Source organism: Vicugna pacos, chromosome 5 (genome assembly GCF_048564905.1).
Source record: "Vicugna pacos chromosome 5, VicPac4, whole genome shotgun sequence".
Lineage (NCBI taxonomy): Eukaryota > Metazoa > Chordata > Mammalia > Artiodactyla > Camelidae > Vicugna > Vicugna pacos.
In genome coordinates, this window is record NC_132991.1 from 59,533,595 (window position 1) to 59,545,765 (window position 12,171).

General features: G+C 32.9%; 1 protein-coding gene across 3 annotated transcripts in view; it reads left to right on the forward strand.

Moving 5' to 3' along the window:
- Nucleotides 1–12,171, forward strand: part of BARD1 (BRCA1 associated RING domain 1) — a 69,765-nt gene that overhangs the window by 51,914 nt on the left and 5,680 nt on the right. For all 3 annotated transcript variants that reach the window (XM_031678261.2, XM_031678262.2, XM_072961326.1), the window contains 2 exons: nucleotides 4,011–4,143; nucleotides 4,705–4,797. In XM_031678261.2, the coding sequence (XP_031534121.2) occupies nucleotides 4,011–4,143; nucleotides 4,705–4,797 (226 nt within the window). The remainder of the gene's footprint in view (nucleotides 1–4,010; nucleotides 4,144–4,704; nucleotides 4,798–12,171) is intronic.

Below are 12,171 nucleotides of genomic sequence, written 5' to 3' on the forward strand. Positions count from 1 at the left end.
TATTGTAGTGGAATCCAGGTGTGAAATGGTGAGGACTGGAGCTGCGGGTTTGGGTTGGGGTGGGGTGGATGGAGAGAAGACGGAGGGGTTTGAGAGAGAGGGATGGTGGACTCACTGTCTAACTAAGCAACTGCTCAGGTTGGGGAAAGTGAGAAAAAAGGATGAGTTGAGATCTAGGACCGTTCAAAGAAGACTTCTTCCCTAGAAAGGGCAATGGAATAGTGATTAATGCTGTTGTTAATGATAAGAAGGTAACCTAAGGTATTTACAGTTTGAGGTGGTCATAGGTGCTGTCAGGGCTAGTTACCCTTATATTTTGAAAACTCTTCATAGACTTAATCCTTCTAAATGTGTCCCAAACTATAGTTTTTGGTGGTGAACTGGAAGAGACAACCTAAAAAGCAGCAGTTTCATTTCCTCATTTTACAAATGAGAAAGCTGAGACATGGTGTGATTGTCCTGGGGTTAACTAGCCATTTAAAAAAATTTTTTTTTCAACGGATCAGTTAGAACTCAGATTTCTTAAATCTTAGGTCAGTATGCATTCAGTCCCACCGTACTTAGTTATAAATTGGCACTTATTTATTCATTTGGACTTGAACTTTCCTTGGAGGATGTAACATAACTAAGTTGTTTGCCAATTTTTTTAATGTAAAAGTTGGAAAGGATTATTTTAGATGTATCAAAAATAAAGATATCTTTATGGTATTATTGGAATCTGAGAGTGGCAGTGCCTTGCAGAGGAGAGGAAAGTGAATATCCTCTTAATTCAACCAGTTACTACTGTGTTTTTATTAAACATGTCACATGGACGTGGCCTGTGAATATCATTATTTACTATCTTACTGGTGGATGCTTGGCTAAGGAAAAGATAATGATAACAAGTCCTTAAGTTGAAAGTGTTGTTTCTCTGTGTGCACTCATTACCGTCAAAGCTCTGGGATCTTCTTCTCTGACCACTACCGAACTCCTTTTCACTCATTCTCTTTCAGCTTCATAGGCTGCTTTGCTGTTTCTTCAGTCCCCCAGACATGCTCACATTTCCAGTCCTTAGCATCAGCTGTTTTCTCCACCAGGAACAAATGTCAGGAGCCAAGTGTCCACACGGTGTGCTCCCCCTCCCTTCAGCTCCACCTCCAGTGCAGCCCTATCAGAGGGGTCCCAGTGCTTACCTCACTTTGTTTCATACTGTTTACCATCTGACCTAATGGATTTTTATTTTATTGATTTTTTTTTTCTCTCCCAACTAGATTATAAGCTGTGTGAGGGCAGGGACTTGCCTCTCTTGTTTACTGTAGTAGCTCCGGCGCTGAGAACAGTGTCTGGCAAATAGTGAGTGCTTATTAAGTGTGTGTTGACAGCATAATTAGTACTGGAGGGCCCTTCCTGATACATGCTGGCCCCGAAACCAGCACGGGGGCTTGGGAGCTGAGTCTGAAATTCTTCAAATTAGTGATTTCCAAGCTGCTTCAGGGAAAGCATCATGAAGAAGGGAAGGCTGATAAGTGGATGGAGTTTGAATTCCTCTACTTCCCATTTAGAAAGATTTTGTTGTTTATTTTGTTTTGTTTCAAGTAAAGTTTATTGGCTGTTGGAAAGCAGTATGTTAAATTTCTAAGCAGTTTCTAAGCTTAAAGACTTAAAAAGCTGCTTGCCATGTTCATTTTGTGACTTTCCTGCTCATGATTCCTTCGAGCAGCATGTTTATTCTTTTTATTCTTTCTGTAGTTTTTAAACCCTGTTTTTTGACAAACTTATTAATTTTGATAAAGTCAGAATAACTACTTTTTCTAAGAAAAAGTTTCATATCTAAATATTCCTTAAGTAAGAGTTTATTGGGGAGGGGAGGGTATATAGCTCAAATAGTAGAGCACATGTTTAGCATGCATGAGGGCCTGGGTTCAATCCCCAGTACCCCTTCTGAAAATAAATAAACAAACAAACAAATAAATAAATAATCCTAATTACCTCCCCTGCCAAAAAAAAAAGTTTGTTTCATGCCAATGTACATAGTATCTAATCTCTATAAAATCAGCGTATTGAACTGTGGAATGTTTTCTGAGCATCTTTTGAACCTACTGGTTTTGAGACCTCTGCTTATTCAAATCAGATGCCTCCCCACTCCCACCCCAAATCAGACATATGGCTTTGGCAGCTGTCTGCTTTATTTTATTTATCTTTTTAAATAGCTTTTTTTTTTAACTATGAGAAATTAGTGCCAGTTTCTATTTTTTATTCAAATTTAAAAACTAGATAGGAAAATACTTGACCCACTTCGGTGCTTTCCTGAAGTTGGTGGAAATAGTATCATACACTATGTTTATATTTAGAATTGATATCTTTTCATTCTTTGTTTTGTGCAGAGAACTAATTTAGCCCAAGTGGAGTTCTATAAATCGAAAAGCAATGTGTTCCATTTAGAGCTATTTTTATGGCACTTATTTATATAACTGACAAGAATATTTGAAATACTCCTTTTAAATATCATTGAATAGTAATTGAATGATTGATGAAGTAGTCTGAGCTATTTTCATGTTACAGAGTGTTTACAGTGTTTAGGTTAGATATGTTTACCTCATCTTATAATTTAGTGAATAGGGAAGATAAGTAGACAGAAATACGATGTGCATAGCATGTCCAATAAAACCTATGCGGCTTGAACCTTAGGGAAGTAAGTAATTCAGGAAGCTGAGCTTTTAAGTGCTAAATATTGCCATTTAAACTTTACCTTTTGAAAAAGTATCTTGAATACATACTTGCTGAATACACAGTAGAATCTTATTTAATGTATTTTGAGTGAATGAATTATTGAGATCAGTCTGTTTATGGATTTAGCCACAATTTACATGTAATATTGTAGGGCATCAGACTGGATAAATTAAATTATCGCTACTCAGATATATGAAGTGAATATTCAAATATCAATTTTCTCCAGTCTAGTTGCTGAATTATATTGGTGATTATACCTACAGTGTTTCACTCATTCTCTTTGGAGCTTTTGAGAGCCCAGATGTCCAGAATACACGTATGCTCGTATGTGTAGGTGGGCCCTATGTGTTGTATTTGAAAATTAAAGTATTGTTTTTGGCTTTTTATCTTGTAATACAGCAGTGCTGATGTACCTTTTCTTCCTTATCTACTGGCTCATTGCTTTTCTTTTATCAGGTAGCTTTTGGCTCTCATTCCAATTCCACTTATTAAATTTCTGTTCGCTGCTATTGAAAACACTATCCCATTGTTTCTTTGAATCTTTCACTTCTAATATTTAATGGTATCCATTGGTGCCTTCTTTTTATTCTTGTCTTTTTTGTCTCCTGTAAGTTCTAAGTCTTTCTATTAAAGTGAAAATGTTAGTCTTTGTTAGAGCGCTTTCCTTTTCATAAGCTGCATTAACTTGTTGCTGTTGGTGGATCTGATCTAACTTTGGTATTCCCTTGTCTGCTTTCATTTTCTTGGTTTCTAGAGGTAACTATGTTAAAAAATTGTTTTCTGTCTTTGAAATCAGTGCTGTTCTATAAGCCTTAGTGTTCTTTAATTTTTTACATAATCTCAGTTTAAATTAAACAGACCAAGTTGAGTTTAACTCTATTGGAATAAGTTAGTTGGAAGGGAGTAGAGAATTGATCATTTTGAGTGGATATTTTGGGTTCTTTTATTTATTTATTTATTTTTTAAAAAGGGCTTACTGGTGACAGAATGAAGTTGTAAAATCCTAAAGAGACCCAATTTAGAATCAAGGAAACAAGATACCATGGGTATAGAGAGCTATCCCAAGTAGAGTGTTTTTAGGGGGTAGGGAGGGTAGGTGGGTAAAGAAATAGAAAAACAATTGTTCAAATGCATTGAGCCTTAAGTTTCTGAGTGGTGATTCAATGGAAAATTTTGGGAATTGCTAGATAAAATAAGCTAAGAAATGAAATCAAGCTTGTATCAAGTGAAAGTCAGTTTCATATCTTTCTCTAGTCTTTAAATGTTTTTTAATAATGTGGCATCTCTTCTTTCATTAACAGATAAACACTGGTCAGCGTAGGGATGGACCCCTTGTACTTATAGGCAGTGGGCTTTCTTCAGAACAACAGAAAATGCTCAACGAGCTTACAGCAATTCTAAAGGCTAAAAAATGTGCTGAGTTTGATAGTACAGGTGAGGATTATTTATTTATTTTTGATAGAAGACATTTTTAAAGACATAATTCCATTGTAGAACCCCCTTCGATAATGCATGTTTTAACCAGTGGGATATGACCATATATGTTGAATCTAATAATAATTCTAAAGTGTTTTCACAGTTATAAACTACTTATAGTTTTTATTTAGTTAGGAAATACAAAGCTTAAAGCTTTGCAGCTATTTTAGGACAGAATAATATGTCAGAGGAGCAATTTTATGAGTTTGCTAGTGACAGATAAATTACAGTAATGCTTTAATTTCTAAGTTATAATTTGAAACATAAAAGAAAAATTTGTGTTGGCTAATGTGGCTTTAAGGTACATGGTTTATGATTGGATTTTTTTCATGTTGCTGGCAAGAATAGAGAATGAAACTAAATAAAAGAAGTCTTATACCTAAGTATAAGAATTGTTGCTTTTGAAGAAGAGTCAGGTGTACATTTATAAAGTGTAGACTTGACTGGTTATAAAAGGCAGACCAGTTAAATCTTTTGGTTTATATCTCTGTTTCTCTTACTGCTTTTTTTGTATTCTAGTAACTCATGTCATTGTTCCTGGTGATACAGTTCAAAGCACCCTGAAGTGTATGCTTGGGATTCTCAGTGGATGCTGGATCCTAAAATTTGAATGTAAGTATTAGATTCGGGAGAATTACAAAAGGAGTTAAGTAGATGAATTTCATTTTTATAGTGCACTACTGCCAATAATTATTTAGGGAACTTATGCTAATTTTTTAACCTCTGGTTAGTCACTGCATTTTGAAAAAGCTCATATTAATGAAATCATTTAGATGTTTTTAGTAAATATGCACAAGTATGTTGTGGTTTCAAAATCTTTTGTTCTACAATACCAACTAATTTAATAAAGAGTATATGGATTATATAATAGACTTGTAAGCTTAAGCAATCTGTGTCACTGTTACATGATACATTTAACTTAATAAATGCATATTTTATTTTATTTATTTATTTTTTATTGAAGTGCCGTCAGTTAGTGTGTGTCAGTTTCTGGTGTGCAGCACAATGTCCCAGTCAATAAATACATGTTTTAAATATACAACTGTGAAATGAAAGTAGTTCATTGCTTTCCCTTTATGTTCTAAAACTTACCAGTATAACACTCTTTTACTCTCTTAGCTAATACAGTGTATTTTAGGAAGCTGTTTGGAAATTTAGACTTTCTTGTACTACCTGGTTTGGGGCAATTACTTCGGCTGTTTTATAAACCTCTGATGAAAAGTTATCCCCGTTACCCGCTTCTTGTTTGTAGTCAAGCACCACCAGCTTTGGGGCTGCCTCTCACCTTCCCAACTCTCACTTGTTTGTTTTTCTTAACCTTGGTTTCACCTCATATTTAAAATAAAAAGAAAGCTCATACAGGATTATTTTCTACAATTATTCACTGAAATATCTATTTTTGATATGATGGCTAAAATATAGGACAATAAAATGACCTTTTTTGCTAACTGTTTATAAAAGAATAGTGGCTGTAAAGGGGGTACACAGGGTTATGATACAGCTGAGTATCTTGATCCCAGTGGTAGTTAACGCTAAACAAGTCTGCATATGTGATTGAATGTCAAAGATCTACACCCGTGTACACAAATGAGTGCGTGTATAACTGGTGAAATCTGAAACAGTTCTCTGGATTGTATCAGTATCAGATTCTTGGTTTTGATATTGTCCTGTTGTTGTGTAAGATGGTAATATTGTACACTAGAAGGATGGGTATATAGGACCTCCCTGTACATTTCTTTGTGACCTGCGAATCTATAATTATTTCAGATTAAAAAGTAAAAAAAAAATAGTATTTTTTAAGTGTGTTTTCATGTAAGTATAGACTGTTTTCTTTTAGAAACTAAGTTTTATTTATTTATTTATTTATTTATTTATTTATTTATTTATTTATTTATTTAAGATTGAACCTAGGATCTCCCGCATGCTAAGCATTCACTCTACCACTGACCTACACCCACCCCCCTGAATAGTGAATATTTTTAATAAAACTTTCTTTTTAAGAAGAAAATGATGTATTAGAATTAGTTTTTTTTTTTTTTTAACTTTGTTTTATAGCTTTGTGCTTTGAAGGGTTTATGGTAGAAACACTTGATTTAATCAAAATCTTACTCATTTAACACGTTGATCGCCACATCACCCAAATCTGGGTGACAGTTTTGTTTCCTCAGTGGGCTATCAACATATGAATCTATTGTTTGAAATTAACTTGGTTCATAAAAGTTTCTTTTTAGCGATTGATACCCATCCCTTTAAAATGCAGCTGCCACTTTTCTTGTGATGCTAGTCTGCACTGATTTGGTCTGATCCCGCGATGGCTGACAATGCCGCTGTCTGTATCTGGTCTCATCAGTATCTGTTATTAGACTCTGCCAGTCATGACCAGTTTAAGAAGCACTATAAGCAATTGGACTGATTGGCCATTTACATAGAGAAAAAGTTTCTCTTTATGTCTCACTTTTCTTTTTAAACCTTCATTTTTGGCAAATCTGTGGCGAATCTTATTAGGCCTCAGTATTTTAAAAATTGACTTAAAATGGTTCCTTGATTATAGATGTTTTTATATTGAAATTGTGCCAGAAACTTTGCCAGTGGTTATAGGAAGGAATAGATTTTCATAATAATAATGTCTCAGTAATAAAGAAGCCATGTGAAATTTTGAATAAGGCATTTACCACTTACCCTTTAAGTCTAGTTCTTGTGAATTTGCTGAACTTGCATCTGGTTACACATACAGACTACGTGATTCATTTCCATATAATCTGCCTTCTTTAAGAAATGGAAGTTTTGTCACTTTAATGGCTTGGCCATGTCATTTTTATAGAATCACTGATGGACTCAAGCTGACTTAATAGTGTGCTATTTGGTGATTCTCACAGTAGTGAATAGCATACTCTAATATCAGTGGTTCCTTAAGGATGAAAGATGGATGGAATCTCTTATTGAAGTTCATATCCTCATACTTTGTGATACAAATTCCAAAAAGAAATAGGTTCAGGGTTTTGAGACAATTACTTTAAATAGCCACTGGGTTTATAAAAAGAGAGCAAGAACCCTCACTTTCTATCCTAATATATTTTTCTGTGGTGTCTATGTTTTTCTTAATGTCAGACAACTTAGTGTGATTTAAACAAAAAGTGCAGAGCTATTCAAAACTAGTTGAAAACCATCTATAAAATGTCCACTAGCTTGCCTGGTAGACAGAACCTGGATGAACTATATAGAAAGTTCAGTGTTAACTTCTTACAGTGTTTTTCACAAACAAGGTACATTAAAGAGGAAATTTTACCTAAACTTTCTTTGTAGAGAATTGGCATATTTAAAAAAATTAAACAAATTTAAACAAATTAACAAAAAGAGTTATTTAAAACAATTTGGATCCATTGGATCCAGATTTGGCTATTGGAAGTTTTCTGTTGAAACATGTACTGTCTTAATTGGTTACTATCTCTTATTTTTCTACATTATATATATATATAAAGCATCTTACAGTGTCATAGTTAATGAACTTGGTGTGAACATCCTGATTATTACTATTGTACCAGCCATCCTGTCTCATCGTATTTATTTTACAGGTATCTTATAGAATGGTATTTATTTTACAGAAATAGGCGATATAGATAGGAAAGTTCCTTCTTCAAGATTAAATTTGTGCCTGAGATTCTGCCTTAGTCCTTGTTTTGGTGCTAATTCCTTACAGGCAACTAATAACCATCCCTGTGCAGAGTGAATTTTGGTAATTAAGAGGTGACTAGAATGACAAGTAGAAGATATATAAATAAGCCGTTTTATTCATTTCTTAGAGTATGCAAAAACTGAGCCTGCATCCTAAAGATGTAAACTAACCTTAAAGATGAAATATCTTTTACGGACCTGTTCTTTCAGTACACTGCTTTCAAAATTTCCTCTAGTCCAACCTTTTTAAAAAAACTTTAATTCTGCCTCTTCATTTTTCGTCTCATTGTGAAGGGGAGAGCAGATGGCTGTCATCTTTTCTTTCATAATCTCTTCCTCTTCCCCACTCTCATCTGAGTTTAAATAAAATTGCTGCTATAGAAGTTATGAAAGTCCTTAGCACCTAAGGGAATTGCTGTGGGAATGTGCCAGACATTTTACGCTGGTCTTGTGTCTGTACGCGGGAGAGGAAGGGCCAGATAGGGTGTTTCTTTGAAGGCACTCATTATATCATCATTTTATAAATAACTTCATAATTAGATTAGTAACCTTAGAGTTTTCTATTAAAATTTATTTCTTCAAATGGATATTGAGAGTGCTGTAGAATTTTGAAAATAAAGGTAATTTTTATTCTATTCAGATTTTGTTAATTATCAAAAAATAAATATACCAAAGCATTTTTATTCACTAGGGTTGATTAGGCAACTTCATGCTTACAAAAATCTTTTACCGAAGATGGTCTAGGAATAAAAAGTAAATATCCTTTGATATAATAGTGCTACTTCTGAGAATATACCCACATATACACAAGTAATGCAGAAAGAAAAAAAAAAACTATTTGCATTGTTATTTCTAATTGCAAGATGGGGAATAACCTGAATATGAAAGAAGTAAGAAAATTCTGAAATGCTTAAAGATGTTTTCTTAAAGAGAATTATGTTTTTAAGTGATAATTATTAGGACTGAAATATGAAAAAACAAATGTTTAAATTTTTAAAAAAGCATAAAACAATTATATCTTCACTTTCAGTAGCATAAATGTGTGAATATGTACAGGCAAAGAAATAATCAAAGCGGTAGATTGGTAGGTGGAGGCCTGTTTATTTATAAAGTTTTAAAAACAATGTAGTAAATGAAATTCAAGTTCTTTAGAAGAAATTTAAACTCTCAAGTTCTAATAACAATTAGATCTTCTTTCTGGACTTTTCCAAAAATTAATTGGGTAGGTAAGAGTTTTGGTCTTAATCAGGGAAATAGAACCTGTGTGTGTATATTGCTCCAGTCTGATTCACCAGATTCATACCTGTTATGCAGATCTAGCAGATACATTTTAATATGTTTATTGTTCAATAAAGTATGGAAATCTTACATAAATATTTGAATTTTAAATATATGACTCAAAAAGAACACCAAGTATGAGTTTTTAATTAAAGAGGATTATTTTGATAATTATTCATAATGCAAAGTTCTAGAATTGATACCCAAATTTTGCCTTAGCAAATTTTATGATGTAGTAATATATTTTTGTAATAGAATTTGACCTGCTTCTCAATATGCATCAAGTAAAATAAATAAGTTTAGTATACTATTCTATAGGAAATATGTTTTTATGTATAAATATGCTTTTAATTAAAATATTGGTTTAAAAAATAGCCAGAAATAAACAGTTGTTCAGTGGTATTTGTATGGACACACAAAGTCCAATGATCTGTAACAGCTGATATCCTAAATGCAAATGTTTATGATGGCATGACAGGAGCATCTGGCTTTTGTTTTACATTTTCGGCCTTCATTGTATTGTCCTTTCACTCTTCACTGTGGAATTTCATATTGGGCTTAGTTCTTGTTTTACTTGCCATCCAGTTTTTTAAAAATGACAGAGTAAAAGTTGTTTTTCCATTTTTGTCATTGTTGTAGAAAGTTACCTCTTAAAATGATTTCCTTTTGTCTACAGTTTAGTGATACTATAGCCTATTTGACTAAAAAGCTGAATAGAAAAGCATTTTAAAAAAATCTTGTTTTTATAACTTGAGTGTTTATTTTTAATAGAATCAGAAGGGAAATTCTTTGATGTTTATTTTAATAATATGCAGTTTTCTTGACATCTTTAAGTGCTTAGTTTGGATCTAATGACATATTTATTAAGATTTTTTATTTTGACATGAAATGTTTGATTCAGTATTTTAATTTTTTTTATAGGATATTTAGTGTTGACTGAGGGTGATATTTAATTCTGATTTTCAGTGCTATTTTAGTTACAAATAGCCAGTAGTTCTAGAAGAATAATAGCTGTTTAAAATAAGAATGTACTTATTACTCTAGCTTTTGAAGAAAATGCACACATTCTGTGGTCTTCATGGGGGAATAATTCCCTATTTGGACATTTGGACTTTGGAGCATTTAACAGATCTTGATTTTGAAGCTTTATTCTGTCTTCATTGTATCCTATAATCATTTGTATGTAGCTGTGGATTCTGGACCCTTCCTATTTGTATAATCCTTTTTTTACCTTCTAAAACTAGGAAAAGTGACTAACCTTAATATAGATTAATGAACACCATCAGTGGTTTACGCAGCTAAAATGAAAATATACATCCATGGATATATGTACTTTTATGAGGTAGGAAGCAAGAGTGGTTACTAGAGATTTCGAATAAAGGAATACATTTCTGAATGATACAAGCCTCTTTTAAAAAAAAAATTGTATCCCAGAATTCATAAGCTGCAGTAGTGTGCAGATTCCAGGCTTTGCTTAGATGACCAGAGCTACCTTAATGACTTTGAGCTAACGACTTGGAGTTAAGCAGTACTTTGGGAATTGGCTGCTTGCTTCTGTATAAGAAAGTAATAAAATCAGGGCAAAAGGAAAGCTAGCTTGAAATGGTAGACATGATCAGGAGTAATCTGAGCTGAAAAGAATCTCTTAGTTTTAATAAGGTAGGTAGTTCATTTCTATATTTCTGCAAAATGATAGCTTTAGTCAAAATCTTAAAATATAAAACATGTAAAAAGTAAGAAAGTTGGTACTAAACATACATTTTACAAGGATTGTCACTTGACATATTTTAAAGTATGTGTTATTCTGGCATATGCAGAGACCTGTGTTTACATAAATAATACAACTTATTCATGTTGGTCATTTCAGCTTAAATATTACTAGCTGAGGAAGCTAACTAGTGGTCTTGCATATGCTGCTTATCTCTTCACAAGAATCCGTCTCTGCTGAACTATTTTCTTTTTGGCAGATGATGGAATAGTAATAATATGGACTTAATATTAAGTACAAATTAAAAATATAATTTGGCCAAGTTTTAAGAAGTGTCTTTAAATTGGTGGGAAATGGCCTGTTTTAACCTCTTTATAGAGTGTAAGGATTACAGTATGTATTGTACTTCAGATGAGTTTATGACTAGCAGTGTTATGAAAGTTCTGATAAATTAATATGGAAAATAGATTTAATAGTTCCCGATGTAGTTTGCCTAGCTAGCTAATGTTGAATAATTAAACCCTTAAAATATTATCTATTTTTTAGGTTTGTTAATTAGTTAATAATTTGGCTGGTATATTCTTTCATTGCATCGATGAAGATATGTCACCATTTAAGTTGCTCAAAGTTTAAAGTATTTCATTCTTTTTTTGTTATAGTAAATCAGTTCAATTGATTTATCTCAAAAGAAGTTTACTAGGAAGTTTACTAGAAAGTTGATGTGAATTTGTAATTATCGTCAATGTCTAATGAGAAGTATGAACATTCTGAAACTCGTAGGGTACAAATTAGAGAGTGGCAACTTTGGCATCAGTCAGATTAAACAAACTCAGTGATTACTGAAGACAAATCCAAATGCCTTGCTCCCTGCCCTAGGCAGTCAGCAGTTTTTGCTGTTTTTGGTATACTTTTTTGGCTGATCTCTTAAAAATAAGGGTCCTCTTATTCAGTTATCTATTAAGTGGTTATGAGATGTATTGTAAAAGAGATACAATATATTAAACCTGAGTAGAGAGTACCTGGCATTTCCTAAGATGCTCTATTTTTTAATAAAATAAAGATTTTAAAAAATCTGATCTAAGGAGTTGGAAGATACCCGAGTTCTCATCTCACTAGTGTCACTGGGAGAACTGCTTAAATCCTTAGGATTTAAGTTTTCTTATCTATGAAATGAAGAGGTTGATTAGACAGAGCATCAGGAGTTTCAAACTGGCAATCTAAGGGCCAAAAGAGATATAATTTATGTGGTTTAGTTCAGCATAACCTTTGTTTTTTGTGTCTTCAGGTATGATGTGCATTTTCGTATTTGTTAAAGTCTCCATAACTCT